Consider the following 20,786-nt stretch of genomic DNA (forward strand, 5'->3'; position numbering starts at 1 on the left):
GGTACGGTCAGTTTATATTAGTACCCTGTACTAATACACCTTGCATTAACGATAAGTGAAGTCTACCAACATGAATGACAGAAAAAGTGTAAATTGTGAACTGTGTGGTTATATTAGATAAACTGGGGGTGAGAAGGGCCTTGGAATATTCTTTGGAAGCTGGAGTCACTTAATCTGCAATGATTCTTGTAGGCACTATCTCTTCTCTGTGACTTCCTCTGTCCCAACATCAGTTGTTCATGTTGCTGGATATTTTCACAAGGGCAACTGACAGTCCGTGAAGACTTTGTGAGAAGGATAGTTTTAGGAAGCGCTTAGAGGAAACCATAGAATTTGCTTACTTTTTTTCAGTATGTCATACTGCTGTTAACACTATGAATGCCTGTCTGTCAGCCAAGTTTTTTTTGTGGCCGGTCAGGTTGATCTAGTAATGCCCTAGTCTCCTTCGCTGTGTCTTTCCAGTATATTCTATAGACATCAATTTTTCCTCCAGGAAGCATAACTTTCTCTGCTATCACTAATGGTTACCTGAGAGAGCAACAGGACTGAGCAAACAAGACTCTTCAGGTGGATGTTGTTGTATTGGAGGAAAAATACATGCTGCAGCGTACTTCAGATTGCCAGTTGCCAGACACTGATGACTAATTGCCTTCATGTATATATACTATACTTGCTTTGCAGAAAATAAAGACCTTGCTAGTGGTAAAAGTGGTGTCATGATTTCTAGCATCTCATTGACTTTCAAGACATCGTTTGTTTAAACCAAAAATATAGTGTTGGATATCCCAAGCTGGACATATAAAAGCAGATTATCTTTTATTTGGAAATCTGGGAGCACAATAGTAATGTTGGTATTGGTAATTCTTTAATATGAACCAGCAACCTGATAATATAGTTATGAGTATTTTTTGCTTCAGTTAATTAAAATATAATCATACTTTACTTGAGCAACGTCTTATTAAAATTTGGAAAAAAATTATTATTAGAGAAACTGAAAGAATATTAAAGGATTCTGACCTTGATGTGTAGTGGTACTGGCACAATACGCTCAGTTTCCTCACAGGAGCTGTAGAACAGTAAGAAATGGCTTCGTTGAAGGCAACAGCTTGTTAGCTTTCTAGATAGACATTTACAAGGTTTTCTTGTTTGGGGGGTGGGGGGAGCAGCGGGGAGGATATTGGTGGGGTTTTTTTTTGTTTGTGTTTTGTTTGTTTGTTTGTTTAAGGGAAAAGATTGAATCTAGCACAGTCTTCCTGAATTGAGAATACATTTAAATTCAGTGTGGTATGCCCATAGAATTCAAGTTGTTGAGCCATGTTAATTCATATTTCTGTAGAGAAAGTTGGTCACTGCTTATGAATATGCAAGCAGAACAGATTTTTAAATTAACTGATTACAGAAGGTCAGTTAGAAATAATCATTCTGTCTGAATAATGCAGTTTCATATTTGATTAACTTCTAGACTGTGAATTCTGTTATAATTTATAATTGTACTTTTCTCCAATGGGATTAGTTGTTTGGGACCCTGCAGGTTCTTTCCTTCAGAAGATATTGTTGGGGAAAAGAAACATCTTTGCACTGAGGGTAATTTTCAAAAGATATATTCATTTCCCCAAATGAATGAGGGCTCAAGCTTTTTTTTTTGGGTTGGTTTTTCTTTTTTTCCTTTTCTTTTCTTACTGGTCTAAGTTTCAGCCTGTATTTGTTTCAAAACCTCTCTGTTCTCTCATTCTTTACATGCTTTTATGCCTGTGTTCCCTTGCTATCTTTCATCTCAGATCCTCAGGCATATCTGCTCTTTTTTAAAGATAACTACAGAAATATAGTTCAAATTTAGTCAATATCTTGTGTCTTTTGTTTGCAGTATTAGTATTCATACAGTTTTACTGAATTTTGCTATATACCTGTCTCCCCAGAAATGCAGCTTTTACTTGCATAAAGGAACCAAATGAGTGTTCTTACGTTGCTTTTTTGAGAAGAGATAACTAATTTGCATTAATCTGTTCAGTATATTAGAGAAATAATTTTGATTTCCAGTGTCTTATGATTTACATAATGGTATTTTGTAAATGTTCTAGTGACTGTATTTTCAAGGCCTGATAAACTCTTTTGTAGTACAGATGTGAAAATAAAGATGGAAATACTACTTAGCCAGTGAGATCTACATGTAGTATATTTATTTCAATTTATGGGATTTAGGGAGGGGGAAAATTGATTAGAAGAAAACTAACATGCCACCCAACAATACATGCTCAAGGGATGTTAGTGGATGCTGTCCAAAACGTTAGCTGTGAAGGTTCTGCCTCTTTACTGTAGCTAAAATTACTTGTTTTGACAGGAAGGGAAAAACCCCAAGAACTGATAAGAGTGAAAGACTTGCTAATTAAAAAGAGACTCTTGAGGTAAAGCATTAACACTGAGACAGTGGTCTGTTCTCTGGTCCACTGAGTGTCTGAGGAGTTTGGGACCTGTTCGTGTTACCGTCAGTGCATGATGAGTAAGTCTTTAGGTAAAAGGTGCATGTGCATATGTCTTGTGTTGAAATTAATTGTGTCTTCATGCTTTGTTCCTTTTACTTGCCATGTCTAGTTAAATATGTACACTTCTGGTAAGACTCCCAAAGGGAAAAGGTGCTGTGTACTCATGTGGATTAACTAATGATTAGTGCATTGGATTCCCTATCCTATATGTGCTGAGGGAATTAAGAAATTCCTTCTCAGAAACAGGTAAAAGGTACCATCTGCTTTCTGAGAACAGATGTGCTGGGAGGTCTGGAAAGGAACAAAACTTGCTCTAATCCCTTAGCAAAGCAGAACAAGACATATTTATGTATGCCAAGTCTTCCAGAGATTAAATAGTACTGTACTCTCTCTCTTTTGATAGTAGGCAGTTGTGGCTTTTAAGGGTCTGAGTATCTTGTAAGAGAGCTCTAGGAGAAACAGGCAAGCTTTTTCAGGAAGAGTACACAGCTTAAAAATGCTTTCCTGGGCTTAGCTTCACAGTTTCTGCATCTCCAGAGCACCCTTAACGTACAAAGATCAGCTACCTCTTACCTGCTTCTACAGCAGGGCATAGGAATTATTTGTAGTAACCTTTGGAAGCTGAGTTTGCTCCTTTTTTGGGTGAATGATACTTGAGAGACAGTAGTGCATTTATTCTAAGTGAAAGCAGAAAAGTCACCTTAGGTATGGGATCTTTAATCAAGAATCACACTGTGTGGCAAGTGGAAAAAAAGAAGGAAAATAATGTTATACAAAATATAAGGTGGTTTTGTGAAATCAGAATTAATTTATTAGTATGTTGTTTTCCTGCTCTGCTAATTCAAGGCCTTCGGGTGTTTCAGATTGCAGCTGAGCATTTATAAGATATTGTAATTTCTGCATCCAGTTTTCACAGACTCTCACTAAAAATAAAAAATGAATACTGACTATCCCAAGCTTTGCTTTATGCAAACTTTTTATCCATTATACACAATATAGTAGAGCAGATACGGTCTGTAAGTTCTTTGGTTGTATTTGCCATGACAGAAGTGCTCCCGAGTTGAACTGTTTATATGAAATGTTAAGTTTTGATGTTTGCTTGTGCCCAGAAATGATCATTTCAAGCAGATCACTCCAGAAAGTTATTCCAGTGGTGCTTTGGGGGAGGGGAATATGAAGAACCTGTGAAAATAAGATGACAAGTAGATGGCATGTAGGTTTACAGTGATTGATTTGAAGCTGCAGCCTGTAGGATGTTTAAGTGCTGGCTGCTAAGAAACTGAAGCCTTTGAAGTTGTTATAACACTCCAGCCCTGCAAATACTGTGAAAAATATCTGTTGATAGAAAGATGTGAGCATATGGCAGATAATTATCCTGTGCCTTTTTTTGTGAGCAATTTCCCCGTGGTGGCCCATGAAGACTGTAGCAAAGCAGGGACTGAAACCAGATATCCCAGTTTCTAGACTAATCCTGTAACCACTGGACCCGTGTCTTCTCTGTATTTATATGGAGCAGAAGTGCTGATATTCCAGTGTGATCTTTCTCATTTCAGGTGAAAACTTGCATTGGTACTGATTTTAGGCCACCGTAGGATTGTGTGCATGTGGTGTGCAGAGATACAAACAAAATGCAAATCTGTACTTACATTTTCCTTTATGATAATTCTGGATGAAAGATTCTACAGAAATGGCATTATCACTGTTATGGGCTTGGGAGGTTTTGTTTACTGGCATTTTCTCGTGAAAGTTAATTTCTTGCTTAGAAATATAAAAGTACACTAACTTAAAATAAGATCTTGCTGTTGTTTCCTGTAGTATAGCCAGGAAAAACAGTTACAATCTGTCTCCTTTAAAATCACATTCCTGGAAGATATTCTGGCAACCTGGATATTTAAACACATTTCAAAGAAAAACAACTTCAGATCAATTAGAAATTGTTATCGGTTTTTTTCTGATAGTGTAGAATTATAGTTTGCTACAGACACTGCCTGGAGTTATGAAATAAGCAATAACCTGTGAAGGAGGCTATGAATGAGCTACTTGTGGAACACGAGGTACATTATGTTCTGAAGAAGGGGGGAATAGGTAATCATGGACACTGAGTAGTTTGCATAGGTTCTTGATTAGATTTTTGGAAGGATAAAGGAAAGACTGCAAAGCACAATATGTTCCAGAACAAAATTTAAATATGATTTCTTTGCCAAAAGTTGAATAGTATGGCTACTTTGGAAAGCTAAATTCTGCATGTGTTTGCTAGTAAGGCTGAAAAGCTACTTTGTGGGGGTTTTTGACTTGCCTCACCTCTAAGAAAATCTCGTTAAAACTGATAATGTGTGGCTAAAAATTTTCCTTGTATCTTTTTGAAGTCCAGTTGGTGTCATTGCTATTCATTTAAATGAGTTACTGTTCAAATAGCTTAAATTGCACGCTGTGGGTGGCCTTATAATATCTTTACTCTGTCTCTTTATACATACTTTAAGTGAATTCATTTTCTCAACGCTTTGGCTTGTGTCTGATGGTCCAAAAACCTCTCCCTATGAAACTACTCGGTTACTATGCAGCCAGCTCCTGTCAGGAGACAGGATCAAGAGCCAGGGAATTTGAAGATTGACTTTGCACCCCCACAAAATCTGTGGGGTTATACTACTTAGTGAACATTAATATTCTTTGGTGAGCTTGTTTAAATTAATATCTGGCAGATCTTCAGAACAGATTTCCTTATTCGCTTTGGGTTTCTCCAATGTAGACACAGTTTAATGGATGCCTATGGTCTACTAGTCTCTGTATAATAACTGAATATTATTTTTCCATTTATATTGCCACAATGTGTGAGGTGGAGGGCAAAGTTAGTGGATGTAGTGTGCTATTGGTTAATTACTCTTAAGGTCTAGATAACTATTTTCTCAAAGACCTTTTCCTGAATCTCACTCCAATAATGAAAAAGGTTAGCAATTGCCAGGGAAGCTTCTGCCACAGAAGAATATTCAACTTCCTTATGTACCTGCTTACTCACAGGTAGGTAAATAGTTATTGGCCATCTTCTATATGGCAGTAGCTACAACTACGTGGGCAACGATTCTTCTAAAGTGTGGTCTTTTATAATATGGAAGTTCTCAGTCCATTACTTTTCATGTAGACCATTCTGAATTCATTCCTGTAGACCATTTTGAATTTATTCCTAAATTGGAACAAGAGGGATTAGCCTGTTATCACAGATGGCATTACCAGGCTTTTGTCTCCACAAGGAAATACGTAGTCACCTTATGAGGCTAATAAACCCACTACTAAAATAAACTCCTTATGGTGAGGTAACAGGGGTTTTTAGAAAATGAAAGTTACACGAGCTACAGTATGACCAAGCCAAAAGCCACTTAGAAGGTTGAAATTAAGATCTGAAGTGTGGAGGTCCTCCTAGTTTTAGTGGAGATTATGGAGAGACCTGCAAAGAGTGTCTAGACAGAAGTGAATTGTTTAATTGAGCCTCCATCTGTGTGCTCAGAAATGACAGGTAAGTTCTTCTGTGCTATGCTTACAAAAATATGATAACATTAAAATATAGTCATAACCAATCTGAGATGTGCATGTAATCCTTCATATGAGATGGGCATAAATGCAGAACTAGTTGCAGATGCAAAGTTTGAGTTGATTCATACTTGTATATTATTGTGCAGTGGGCCACTTTCAGTCTTGCTGGCTAACTTTGGAGTAACTTAGTTTGCCCTGCAGAGTTCACTTAAAGATATCTATTAGCAAACAAGACAAGGAATTGGATCCAAGTCTGGATTTCTTTATTTTAAATGCATTAGTGATTGTTCTGTAAAATTTGATTAACTCTCTGGAAAGTCTGCAGAAATCTCATTTCAAATTAGAAAAGATTTATTGAGTGAAATAAGTAACTTAGCCTGTCAGTACCCCAGTCAGTGTGCTCTTTTTTTTTAATACAAAATTAATTTTAATTGCAATTTTATAGCAATTTCAGATAAACTCTCTTTTCAGCATGCATGTGATTTTGGTAAAACGATGTTAATGTATAAATTTTGCTAGGGGAAAAGTTGAAGGTTGAGTGAGCAAAGCAGAAAGAGATTTTGATGGAAGCCACAGAAAGGAACAAGTGTTTTGCTGTTACATATTTGCTGGTTATTTCTTTGTTCTTCTCATACCTACCGGGTTCCAGCAGTCTGGCTGTAGAAAATGAGGTTATGTGTGTTTTCTTATTTACGGGTTTTTTCTGAAGCTGTAACAACTAAAACTCATAATTTTAAAGTTACATTCAGAACATAATTTTTATGCAAGATTTGGGTTTTGTGGCAAAACTTAGAGCCACAGAACACAGAAACCATGGTTGCTTTCTCTGTTATTTTCATGTTTTAAATATTTTAAAATACTGTTGCTTAAAAAGCTATGTTGGGTAGGGTTTGAATACAGCCTTCAGGCAATCAGAAAATGAAGCGCACAGTCTACTACTTCTTTTTGCTCCAAAGCCTTTAGTTTAAGGTTTTTCTGATCGAAACTGTTTCCAAAGTCTAATAGAGAATACAATGCTGCATTGCTAAATAAAATTTTATTTAGAAGATCCTTCATCTCTAAAGAAGGAGGTCAATTTACTGTTGCAGGGACACTACTCTCATTGACTAAAATGACAAATCTTTGCATGTTCTCAGAAGAATAATTATAATGCTGAAATTGTAGTGATGAAGACATTCTACAAGGCATCAACTTGATAAAAATCAGATTCTGCTTTAGTTAGGTTTCAGCAAGGTATGTTACAGGTAGTTGCTTACTCTGATTTAAAAAATAGAAGGAAGATCAAAAAAGGTACTGTTTTAAACTGAGAGAATGTAGCATGTATTTTGACATACTGTTAAAACTGGATCAAAATATAATGGTTTAAAAGTATTTCCGGATGAATGAACCTACTGCTTAGGACAAATAGGCAACACTTAAATATATGTAAAAAGAAATTTCATACATAAATATGTCATTGTATTCAGATGTGTTTGTGTTAAATTTTATAAAATTAGATCTTCTGAAAAGAATAGCATTTCAGCAAAGTTAACATAATGGATGGAAATGTAAAGGCCAATTGCCAAATAACAATCACTACAGTGATAGAATTCTAAAGTCAAGAATTAGTTTATTTAAATCAGAATTTGTATTAAAGAAAATGTCTGTAACTGTTGTATATTTACTCTTTCATCAGTGAGAATCCATTGTAATTGATGTATGTACTGGGTGGGTAGTTGAATTTCTCTCCAGGCGATTTGTTTTTATAACCAGTTCATACTTTGTTTGAATCTTTAGTTACTGAATGAAAGGCATTTAGTAAGGATCCTACAGTCAAATAATTCATTTTAATTCCTGTACCTTTAAGGCAATACAGTATTAACACTGTTTTGATGCAGTGTTCTTGAATTCTTTGAAGAGAGCGATACTCTAGCTTCATGCTGGACAAATGACAATGGATTTCCTCTTGCTCTTTTTTTGTTCTATAATGTTATTTAAAAAACAAAAGGTTCGGTTGCATTTAGGTCAGTTTTTAAAATATTGTTGGTCATTTCCTTTGACAGAACATTTCTATTGTGTTATACCAATGTCATTAGGAGGAAAGGTTATTCCCACTTGTCTGGCTGATATCAATACCTACTGGCATATTACATCCTCTGGCTTTCTGGAAATGCTTTATTTGAGCAGCAGCTTGGGAACAGGAAATTTAAGGTTATACACAGTCTGGTTTCAGACTGCATGATACAAAATGTGTTTCCTAGAAGATGCTGTCTACCAGATAAATTTTCTCTAGTATTTTGTAGAATCAGATAAGCTTAAATGGGTTCCATTCGGGAATAAATTTTTACTAGCCAGGCAGACTAGGTAGAACAAGGCTTTCAGTTACTCTAGTGTTTGTTTGAGGAGCTTACTTTGGAATGTAGCTTACCTTTTAAGATATGGTAGTGATAATATTCCCGGGTTTTAGGTGTTCTTACTGTTTAGGAGGAATACTTTTACTTCAAGCCATGGTCAATTGTGAAGTCTGTGATGCTCTAATAGCTTCTATAGGCAGAGGTTCAAGGATAGCGTCTCAGCCACGCTGAGCAGCCCTTTCTGCCAGAATCATAGTGAGCAGGAGAATAGGAGTACAGTTTAATCCTGTAACTGCTCATTGAACTGTTCATTCATCCATGTAAAACAAAGTAAATCATGATCAGCAGTTAGGTCCTGTTGTGTGTGCCTGTCAGTCTTGGGTGAAGCTGTAAATTCTGGAAACATCAGGTCTTTTTCAAATCTGTACTCTAAAGGTACATATTCCCCTAAGTGCTCCATCTGTGCTCTAAGATTATAATTTTTTCTTTTTTTTATCAAAGCAAGAATGTCTGTGTTTCTGAAGAATGAGAGTACTGCCTTCCAAAACTGTTTCTCTCAATAATTTTCATGTGACAGGAATGTATGTTTTTCATCCTAATCACAGGAATGAGTGATGTGTAGACAGTTAAGGCAGCAGTGCCAGCTGTAGTCATTCAAAAATCACAAATGATGTTGTTGAAAGTCATACAGTGGTCTAAAAGCCATGTTATGAGATAGAAAAGGGATTTTATTTCTGAATTGTGTTTCTTTCATTTTTGTCTTTTTCTGTATGTAGGTGATGCATACACAGATTTCTTTGCCTCTCTGGTAGCTACTAAATTAAATGAGAAGGGATGAAGGGGATGGGGATGGGTAAAATGTAGCTGAGATGCTCTTAAAATTGATCCCTTCTAGGACTGGGGACTTCAGAAAAAACATGTGCTAAGATTTGAAATAAAAATGCCTTGGTAAAAATTATTGATTTAGTATTTTTTTTTAAGCTCAAAAAACCCCCAAGATTTTCAAGGAAGTATTTCATGTTACAAATTAGTCTTTTATGTTTGAAATGATGGTGCTGAGAGTGAGAAATTCATTTTGATAACATCTTAAATATGTATGACTTCAGAGGGAAACAAATGTAGTGAAAAGAGAAATACTTGAAGGATTGTCTCTTGTCTTGTCTCGTGTCCTGTCAGCAAGGAGCACAGGGTGAGTCCTCATCTGCCCTTAACGTTGATCCATTCTAGATCAACCATGTACAGGCGTGCAACATTGATCCTGTTAGGTATGGTTTGTAACACAGAAAACCTTCCTGAATAAAACTTACTGTGCACTGAAGACTGGTCTAAGCCAATGTTAGAATAGTTAAACTAGGAGATAACATTGTTACTGTGCTACTGACACAGTTATCTTCATTGTATTAACAATTTTATATCTGTTAACTACGTTTCTTGATATACAGTGAACTTGTAATAAAAACTTTGTGCATTGAAGCAGCTTGTATGTCCATGGCGTATGTGTTAAGGGGGTGAGGCAAGGCAACTAGTGACAAGACGGTCAAGGTGAAGTAAAGCACAAGGCTGAGGCAACAGAAGAGAACCCATTTGCTCTGTCAATACAATACCTATGGTGTGAATAATGGAGCAGTTTCCATAGTTTCCTATCTGTGCCTGGTAGTAGCCTTGTTATCAGTTTTCTGGTAGGTCCCTGTATGGGCTTTTATTTGACATTAAGGGTTGTTTGTGCTGTTTGACCTGGTTTTCTTCCAAAGCATGATACAACTTATGCATTTAATATTATGGTTTAGCTTTGCTACAAAGTTTCCACATACATTTGTGCCTCTGATATCAGTATGGAAGGGGGAGTGCTTGTCTATTAACTGTAAACAGTTTTGGTATCTGTTCTTCTCTAATTTAACAGAATTTAGCTTCTTGGAATCCTTCAAACCCTGAATGCCTCCTGCTTGTTGTGAAAGAGCTTGTGCAGCAGTATCACCAATTTCAGTGCAGCCGATTACGTGAGAGCTCTCGTCTCATGTTTGAGTATCAGACTTTACTTGAAGAGCCCCAGTATGGAGAAAATATGGAAATCTATGCTGGCAAAAAAAACAATTGGGTAAGCTTTTAAGAATATTTTTGCTAAAATGCTTTTAGTGATTCTTTCATTTTAATAAATACAGCTCTTGCCTTGGAAAACTTATTTCTGTGCATCTCCATGCTTTATGTTTCCAATGGAGAAAACTTTTATTTGACTCCAACTCATTTTCTGTACTCCCTGTTTTGTACATTGCTGTCACTCCACTACCTTGTTTGAACTAATTTTCCAGGTGAGTAACATTTTTTCAACCTGGTGTTAGTTCATCTAATTTATAGATGAAAACTTTGAAAACTATTGAAAAGCCTGTGCAGTATTTACACAGCACAGTACAATGTTATGTGGAAGTTTGAGGAGCTCTTGAAGATCTGAGAGGCAGAGTAACAGTGTTGGTGTGACACCCTGCCCAGGCAAATTAGGGTAGGATGTATTAGGGCATGGTTCCACATTATGACTGAGCTGATTTAGTTGGTAGCTGCAGCTGCCGATATCTCTCTGGCGCTTGTCTAAAATGAAATAATGAGTTTCAAGAACCTAAACTGGAAAGAGAAAAAAACCTGAAACTTATTTTCTGCAGAAGGACAGGAGGAGGTGAGAAAGGCTAGAGCAGTGACTTTACAGAGCCATGTCTTCATACAACAGTCAGACATTAAACTGTTTTATCTTTTTCCTGAAGTTATATCCTTTGCCTGGGAAATGTGCCATGATGTGTAGAAACACTATGTATACCATCTCAGCCTTCTGAAATGAGGCTTTTGGCAATGTAGACATTTTGGCTAGTGTGTGATTTGATTTTCAAATTTTTTTTTTTTAAACTGATCTCTGCCACAGAGTAAGCTTTGCAAAAATCAGTTTTTTTCAGCTGGTGATATATTTATCATGGGAAGTTTGGGTATCAAGAAATATCTGTGTTTATGCTGAACGTGTCCCCCTCTTGCTTTCAGAAATAACGTACTCTTGAGATGTACTGGCCTTCAGAAGCAGCATCTTCTGAAATAGTTGCAGTCTAAAAATTGATGAAAATTTAGCATTCCTGTTATCAGGGCATAGAATTCGGCTTTACATCACTTTAATCATCCTTAAGCTACAGGTGATGCAAGCATGTTTGCTTTACAATTCACAGTACTTAGTCATCTGTTTTTCTTTTTATAGACGAGTCATCTAGGCTTTCTTATTTTAAGCCAAGTAAAATTTTCTTTGTCAGAGAATTTCAGATCTCTCTTATATGTTTATATATCAGAATTTATCATTGAAATCACTTTGGTCTTAAGTGTTATTCTCTATAGCTCACATGACAAACTGCCACATCTGTGAATATCATCAGACTGGTTTATTGAAATGCAGAAGGCTTTCTGAACTGTACTGAGATGTTACCAGAATTTTTGACAGCTGCCAAAATGCTGCTCAAGTTTGTAGAAAACACAGGGTTTTTTTCCCTTTTTTTTTTTTTTTTTTTTTTTTTTTTAGTAGGTAAGCAATATCTACTCAAGCTTTTAGAATCTTTCGTTAGTCTTTGGTGACTGAATAAAGAACTTTTTTGTGTGTTTGAAATGCTGTCTTAGTTAAAAATATTCCAACAAAATGAATCTTAAATACATTTTGAGGCAAATCCTTTTAATCACTGCAGAGGTATTTGAGGTCTCTGTAGTGTGTACGTTGTTTTCCAAGTTTACATTCTCTGTGAAGAAGACTCCGAGAGAGAACCTGGTGTCTACACAACAGAGGCTTGTTTATTACTGTTCTGAAATTCAAAACTACGAAACTTGTGTAGATCTTCTTCCTATAGTTTAAAACTGTCTTTTCATTCTTGATGATCAGGGCAGTAAGACTGTTTATCTGAAAAGCAAGAGGTAAACTGCATGTTATCTCCTCTGCCTAGGAGTCATTGAAATTCTTGTTGCTGTCTGTCAGAAACCGATAGTAGCTCAGCAGACTTCTATGACTGAACCTTGCACAGGGTTATGAAAGCAACCATCTTAAGTGCATCAGTTTAAAAACTTCATTTGAAGAGAAGGCCTGAGTTCAGTGATGTGTCCCAAAATAGAACAGAAATTTGCTTTTATATCTTGGTTCCAGTATCTCCCATTTTCTGAAGTGTTCTCCAAGATCTGTGACAAACAGGTAAACCATTATCTAGCTTAGCAGCTTCATGTTGACGGAGTACCAGTGGGTACAGATGCCCATTAACTATCTAATCTCCCAGTGCTGTGACCAGAAATTCATCTGACTTGACCTGATGCCTGTGGCCGGCTGGCTGGGGTTGGGTAGGCAAGCACCATGGACAGGGACTGCTCCCTGCCTGCCCAGAACACTTTTGGAAGTAATACTTTGTATAATAATCTTGATTGAATGACGTAAAAGATCTAAACTGCAAGTCCTTATTTTCTTCTAAATCTTGGAGCAGCTGATGTTTTGATCAGATGCCATTCATCTGTTCAGTGGCCATCCCAGTTCATTAGACTTGGTGTTTTACCAGAAATAAGTTCTGGATTTTATGGCAAATGTATGGCATTTTTTGGGCATTTAATCCAAGCAAGAAGCAGTGTTATAATATCCATTTCACTCTGAATAAAGAATGAGTACCCTGACTGTCATCAGAGTAGTCTTTGTGTTATAACGTGCACAAGAAGTCAGTGATTTTTCTGCATACATAAGTAATGCATCATCAGAAAGCTGACATCTGTCCTCACAAGTAGTGTCATCAGGAAAGGGTTCAGAGTCTGTCTTTTAATATATGCTCACTTTTTGTGGCATAGTGTTTCCATGTGCAATTGCTTTGCCTCTATTGCGTGACTACCAGGGGCAAATTTTAAGGGCAGTACTGAGCTAGCTGGCGGTAGGGTGGATTACAAACTAACATCACACAAACCCTTTTGGCAAATGATCTAAATGGCAAGGCACCATTGGAAAGATTTTGCTTGCATTTAAGATTATTTTTTTTCTTGTATAGTGACTGGGAGGCAGAATGAGTTATCTCTAGTTCATGCCTGATACATAGACCAGGAAACAAATTGGCACTGATATTAGCAATGCTTTTTGTACATCTACGTAATACATCATCTTTGTCTATATGTGCTTAGTTCCTTGTGGTGAAAACTTTTCTTAATTTAGGCATAAAATAATCGAAGGAATCCAGTTCTGTAGAATTTTTCCCCTCTCAGTTTTATTTAATGTCAGTACCACAGAAAATAACGTGCTTAGCAAACAATCACTTACATTCCTGTGTTGTTCTGCTTAGCAGCTACCATTCCTTTTGGAAAGCCAGTTTCCATTGGCTTTCACCTCCAGTACTTTCTCAGGGAGACTTGTGCATCCGCAAGCTGGTTTTCAGTGTTTTATACAGCCAGTTCCTTCCTGAATCAATATGCATAGCAATTGAGGTGGAGCATAGTTACAAGGGCTTGTGCTTGGGTGGTATATGGCCAGTGACAACCTTTATGTTTTCTTTTATGCTGAGATCAAAGCAATGTATGGATTATCACAGGTAAGTGAGAGGGGAGGCAAAAGTATTTACTATTTTGCAAAGGCATATGGCGGATCTTCAGTATCAGTACAGGTGAATTTAAATGCTTTCCTCTTCAAAAGTTGTAGCCTTTGGCAAGCTGTCATCATAGCTACGTAGAGTTCTTGTGATATCATCTACATGTAGTAAAGCAGTGGTCTAAAAGGTATCCTTCTGATATCTGTGTGGCTTATAAGCCCTTGAGTATTGAGAGGTCTGAGTACTGGCATAGGTTGTCCAGAGAGATTGTGGGATCTGCATCAGAGAAATTCAGATGCCATCTGGACATGGTCCCAGGCACCCTGTTCGCTCTCACCGTTCCCTACATCTCTTCCACGGATCACTGCTGCATTTTATAGGAAAAACGCTTCCGTTATTTTAGACATATTACAGGCTTTTGCTTAACACAAGGTATAGCTGTATACACAATAAAGATGATACTGTTTAAATCAAGTATGGTATTTGTATTCACCCTTTTAATGAGAACTGCAATATACACATTCACTGTAGATGCATGTGCACTTTGTTAAAATTTGTGTATTGTACACTTCTTGTTTGAAGTATTTTTCTTCTCGCTTTGGATGTGCAAGACATTTAAAATATTAAAATGAAAATTAGATACAGTAACTGTATTCAGGAAATAGTGAACTAGTACATAAGTGTTGCTGTGGGAGAACGATTGCTGCATGTTCGTACAGCTTTGATTTGTCCCATGGCTTGTTATAATGAAGTAGTACTGGGGAATTTTATAAGTTGTTTGTCATCGTGTAACTAAGTAGCGTATGTATGCAAAATGTTTAATGCTTTTTGTACTACTAAATCTACATGACAAATATATCTGCTGTATGGCTACTTTATTGAATTAAATAATAGGGATGCCAAAAAATTAATATGGAGGAAATCAGGCATGCATTTGTTTTTCAAAAAGAGCTAACTTCATTGCTTCATAACCAGGTGGACAAAGTCTGGTTTTAAGGAAGTGTATGAAACTGAAAGGAAATCCTTTCTATTTCCTTTGCATACAGTTCATGCATAAAAAAGAGCAATGTGTAGGGGATGCTTGGCAAATTTTCAGTAAATGGTTGTCTAGGTGTTAAGAGTCACATAATTCTGAAAACTAATTACATAAAACCACCTACTTCAGTTCTTTCCGCTGTGTTTATTCAGAGGACACTTTTGATACATTCTCACCTTAATGCAAATTCTCTCATTTATACCTGCAATGTTTGTGAAGATACCGCTATTTTGTCTATACGCTTTTATAAATGTGTCAGGTTTTTCGCTTTGCTTTCAGACCATTTGCAGTTCTTACCGGACCTTTGTCCGGAAATGAGTACAGCCAAGAGAGATCTATATTTAGGGCCCAACAAAGTGTAGTCTGATTTTTTCAGGCACATTGTTGTATTCTGACTACTTTTTGCTGTTGACTTACCGGCAATGATGTTTTATGGGTTTTAAGGTGTTTACTTGTATAACATCTGTGAAATCTGTAGATTATTTTTTTCCTCTTCGGTAATTCCATTGAGAAATGTTGTTTTAAATCTCAACCCTTCTGTTTGGTATGAGCTCTTGCACGTTTTTCTGGTTAATATTTCATTGACAGAATGTTCAATTTGTGGTTCTGTTTGACACCAGGTCTCATTAATGTTACCTTTTTTTCACAGACTGGAGAATTCTCAGCTCGCTTCCTCTTGAAGTTGCCTGTAGATTTCAGCAATATTCCTACATACCTTCTCAAGGTAAAGTGAATGTGTAAGTTGACAGTATTTGTGAGAGAGTATGAATTATTGAAATGTTCTTAGTAACTACTCTGACTTTCCTGCCCTCCTCCTCTCCAAGAGTTTGAAAGTCCACCATTTCTAAACCTGATTGCATTATGTTTTGGAAAGGTGATGTTAGACAAACTGCTGTTATGTGTGCCATTTTACCAGGTAGTAGATACACACGTATCATGCTAAAGGATCTTGCAGGATTTGGGTTATTGTAGAAGATGGCATGCAGTGTAGATGTTCTGGGTTTTGTGTAGGTATAATATGGTAAGTTACAAGCTCTTGACCACAGTGAAGGTATTATCTTGGGGAATAAATTTTAATATTTCCAGAAAAATTCTTTTATATGAGTCTGTGGAATTTCATGCTATGTAAGTGTTGGGGTTTTTAATGAACAGTCCAGTTGTACCAGTAGTCTTGACAGTAGAAGAAGAAAAGCAAATTAATAACCATTTCTTAACAGGGAATGAAAGCAAATACTGATGACACGAACTGAAGGTTTTGGTTACTTTGCTTCATTGTTTACATAAACACTAATTTGACCAGATACTTTAGAAAGTAGGACTATAGAGTATTGAGTTGGGAAAAAGTATTTCTTTCTTTGCTAAGCAAAAAAAAGACTCCTTGTGACAAACTACCAATATGTATTAATTTGAAATGAGTGGTTTTCACAGCAAAAGGACAGTCACTTTTTCAAGCCGTTACTGTGGAAGCCCATTGTAAGGTCAGTGTTACTATATTCAGAGAACACAGTGAGACCTGTGTTCTTTTTGTCTATCATTGCTGTCAGAATGAAGTGGCAGAACTTCTGCAGACAAGGTTTGAGTCAGCTGATGTTACCAACACCCATCTTTCCTTCAAACTGCATGTCTGCCTCCTTCCGCAGCTGTTTATTTTTAAATGTTTGGAAAGAAGAACAGCTACTTAATGTTTAGCAACTCGTGCTGTGATGACAATATCAGTGTAGATCCCATTACCTCCTTTTCATCTTATTGTTAGAACTGTCTTCAGCTGCTGTTGGATCACAATTGCAAGTATGAGTCGTTTCTCTAAATAAGATGTCTTGAGCCAAGAAACATGAAAATAAAGGCAGACCCAGCTATAATCTGACTCAGATTTTTGGTTGTAGTCTGAGATCAGTGTCCTATGATTTCTTTACCTTCTGTAGACTGTTTACTGTTTGTGTAATGAGGCTGCACCTAACTTTCTCAAAAGCATCCAAATTTTTTTAGTTTCTTCCTGTGTTCATGGTAGCAGTCCTTCTCCCAGCTGCTGTCTCTCATCAGAGCCTTCTCTCCTGATGGGAGCATTTCCAGTCAGATGTAAGAGGGTTGGCCATGGCCTTTTCAGGAAGGATGTCATTGAGAAGCAGGATGCAGCAATGGCTCACCCGGACTGCAGGATAGCTGTGACTTGCTTCTGAAAGGCTCTGTGGGGAAGAAAGGAGACTGAGAACATGGTGTAAACTGTGCTGTCAGAACTCCAAGTGCCACATTTTCCAGGAACAATTTTTAATTGGTCTTTCCAGGAACAAGTTTTAAGTAGTCAAGAAATTCAGGACAAGTGCATACCCAGTATGTTAAATAGCTTCAGTCACAGGTCTGTCTTATACCTCTGTTCAGCCTCTGGGGAAACTGCATGACTTGGAAGTTGGAAGGTGGTGTATGACTTACGTAAGTAACTGTTGTCGTGTAGGAACCCTGTGATAGAAACAGATTCTACTTTTGTTCCTGGAGAGTAACATTTTAATGGCAGCATACTCTTCCTTACTGTAATTCCCTGTCATGTTCACTAAACAACTTCTGTCTTCTCTAAACAAGGTTGATATACTGTGGATAAATCATCAGTGCTCCACAACTGCTTCCTGGAGCGCTGCTTGCCCCAAGTACTGAATGATTCATTAATCTGAAGGAAAAAGTGTATTTTGCATGCATATATAGGTTGTGTGATGTGAAAAGCAAGCACAGAATGCAGCAGAATCAAGGTTTCCCGTTCTGCCTTTATTTTGACACTTCTAAAATATTAATGTTTTAGATTTGGAGTTTTAAAATTAATGTATTTTTGTATGTAATAGCCTGGGTTTTTACAACAGCAGATCCTTCTTGATCAGTCCTTGGCTTTCTTACACAGACTTCTACTATGTGAACTGACAGGTTAACTGTCTGTGGTAGGAAGGTGGCGAGTAGTCTGGATGAGTAGCCACAGGAGAAGAAATACTGTGTTATTCCAGTAGTGTTTGTTGACGGCAGAAAAATAGCTCGACTCAGGCTCCAGCATGGATTATGGCAGAAAGGGCTCCGTAGCAGTCATAGATCTGTTACCTTTGGTGCCTTTATTGTGTTCTGACGTTATCAGCTATATGAACCTCATCTCATATGACAACACTATAAAGGCAGGTAGATTTGGATCTCCTCTTTTGTGGTTAAAATAATTATGCTTTCTCTACTCCAAATTAATAAAATTATTTTTAAAAATTCAGATTTTTTTTAATCTGTTGATGTCTGTCTTATCTTCTTTTTTCTTTTTTTTGATGAGACATTTGACTTAAATAGATCTTTGATTTTTTGCGATAAAATAGGAGTTTATTTTCCATTATGTCGGCTTCAATGCTACCTGCTGGAATATGGTACATGGTAGAGCATCTATTGATGCAGTGGAGGTACTTGTTAATATATTACCCTGAAAGGTGGAAGAGCAGTCGGTAATTGAAGACTGTTAGTGTGTATTAACAGCTTAATGTTTAACTGCAGAATTTAATGTGTTTGAAGTATGTTCTAGCCTGTAGCCAGCCTTATAGTGTGTAGTAGGTTCTCTGTAATGATTTCCAAAGTTCAAACCCATGTTATACTTTCTCTGCCATCTTCTTTTTTGATATTTAAATAATAGTACTTGCATTAAAATCTGGTGAAATATTGAAAGACCATTATTTTTGCGTCATCAATCATTCCTAGTACCCCAATGATTTGTCATGCTTTTCTGAATTTTTTATTGATGACAGTAGGTAATCACACTACAGTTGTGGCTGTAAAGCTTTATATAGTAAGCCAGTATTCAGGTTTGAGGATGTCAGCTGTCAGAACAGTCTGTAGGGCTACAAAAATCTTTGGAGTTACTGAGAATACACTCTGGAATCATAAGATCTTACTCAGTCAGATTTGTCCTGATGGGGGTACGAGTATTCTTTTTTCCTTATAAAGAATAAAATTTTTAAGGAATAATGTAAGATATGTTGTTATGGGCTAGAGAGGTGGGTTTACCAGTTTATTTTAAAGGTGTTCGCTGCACTAAGTTTAAATACAGTTCAAGTGTGTGTGCATTTTAAGGCAGAATAGCGGACTATATGAAGAAGAGTGAGAATGATTAAAAGAGCGATGTAGAGTACACTGTCTCTTGAATTCTGAAATTCTACTAAAAATGCTTCAGTTGTTACTTGTTTGAAAACATAATACCCCTTGTAATGGTTGTAGCAGATAAATCTTTTTTCACAAGTTTTCTTGGCATATTCCTTCACTTCGAATTAAAAAGTGTCATTCTTTATTTTCTATGCTAAAGAACTGTTCAAAAAGAAATGTTGGTTTACACTGAAAAAGTACATTTAGGAAAAGGCACCCTTTTGTTATTTTTCCCTATACAAAGTTATACTTTAATACAAAGGCTTTGAATTGAATGTGGACCTTCATATCCACTTTTACTTTGTTCTCTTATGCAAATCTGTCTGACTTAAATGAAAATTTTAGGTGTTGAAACAACTACAGAATCAAGCTGGTGGCTCAAACTGCTGCAAGGTTCATTACTGATAAGCCTTTCATTAAAGTTTCATTAAAATGTGACAAGAACATGGCTTTGGCTCAGAAAAATCCTAACATCTGTATCTGTTTGCTATTATACCTTATCTTTCCCTTTTTTGCAGTTGGATTTTTAATGAGCATATTCATTTTGGCTTAAATTCTTTTCTGTTGGTTGCAACATTTATAATTTTTACCACAGTATTTTATAAATTAAAGTATTCACTGTACACGTGGGGTTTGAGAGTCAGTCTCTAGTTCACATTTGTGCCTTTTTACAGATACCATGCATGCCACAGTAACAATGAAGGTAATAGACTTAGCACCTAAAATACCTCATCCAAATTTTGTTTCATTCTGTCAGCTATGGGGACACGTGCTATCTTAATGATAATTCATTAAAAATCTCCAGCTCAATAATTTACAAATTGTACTGTATTATGTAACTAGTATGATTGCACAATATGAGGGAACTTGGAGTATGTTGCCAGTGATGCTGTTGAAAACAACACATATAAGTATTTTTCTTTCATCTCCCTGGGCTTTTTTGGGTATTGGCTAAATAAGATGTTCACTGATTACCACCACCTTCTTGTATGTAATTTTTGAAGTATTCATTTCCTATTCTTATGTACCTGCTTGTTGTGCCCTGGCAAACAGCTAATATCTGGACCAATTTAGCTATGATGCTGTGACCAGCAGCCTTCCAATAATTTTTTACTATTAAATTGTAAAGGAAATATGCAAAGCAGACCTAATTTCTGTGTAGAAGATTTTAAAAAATCTTCAAACATGTTTTTTCTGAGGAGCATTTTTATGATGATCATTGTATTTAGTGCATATCTTTTAAAACTGAAACAAATAACAGACATTGTCTAGACACATTGCCAGGGGCCAAACAGTTGTGTGTAAGACTGTCAATGGAAAAGGTTTATCCTCAAGTTCAAACTGAAAGATAAGAACATACTTGTTTTTTTCCTTACTGTGATTTCATCATTTGGAAGTCTGTTAAAAGACTTTAGTGCAACTTTTGTTTATGACGTAGACCAAATTCCAAGTACTGTGAAAAGACTGCAATACTTGTGTATGTTTGAGAAATCTAGTAGAGAGCAAACAAACGTTTAAGTATAATGTGCAGGGTCAAATGAGATTTTTTTTTTTCCAGGCTGGTTTCTTTACTGTTGTGATTTAGCAGTTTGATTTATTTGACAGCGTTTAAAGTTTGTGTAAAATTGCTGCAAATGTCAAAACACAAATATGCTTATATAAAAAGTAGTACTTCTGCTATTTAACTTGAAAAAATGAGCTAAATCTTCTG

At 36.5% G+C, this 20,786-nt stretch overlaps 1 protein-coding gene across 4 annotated transcripts in view; it reads left to right on the forward strand.

Moving 5' to 3' along the window:
- Window positions 1–20,786, forward strand: part of BABAM2 (BRISC and BRCA1 A complex member 2) — a gene marked incomplete at its 5' end in the record, with an annotated part of 170,467 nt that overhangs the window by 39,130 nt on the left and 110,551 nt on the right. For 3 of the 4 annotated variants that reach the window (XM_080408308.1, XM_080408305.1, XM_080408307.1), the window contains 2 exons: window positions 10,239–10,433; window positions 15,579–15,653. In XM_080408308.1, the coding sequence (XP_080264434.1) occupies window positions 10,239–10,433; window positions 15,579–15,653 (270 nt within the window). The remainder of the gene's footprint in view (window positions 1–10,238; window positions 10,434–15,578; window positions 15,654–20,786) is intronic. The other variant, XM_080408306.1, reaches the window with a different exon arrangement.

Source organism: Falco punctatus (assembly GCF_963210335.1).
Source record: "Falco punctatus genome assembly, chromosome: 12".
Taxonomy (NCBI): domain Eukaryota; kingdom Metazoa; phylum Chordata; class Aves; order Falconiformes; family Falconidae; genus Falco; species Falco punctatus.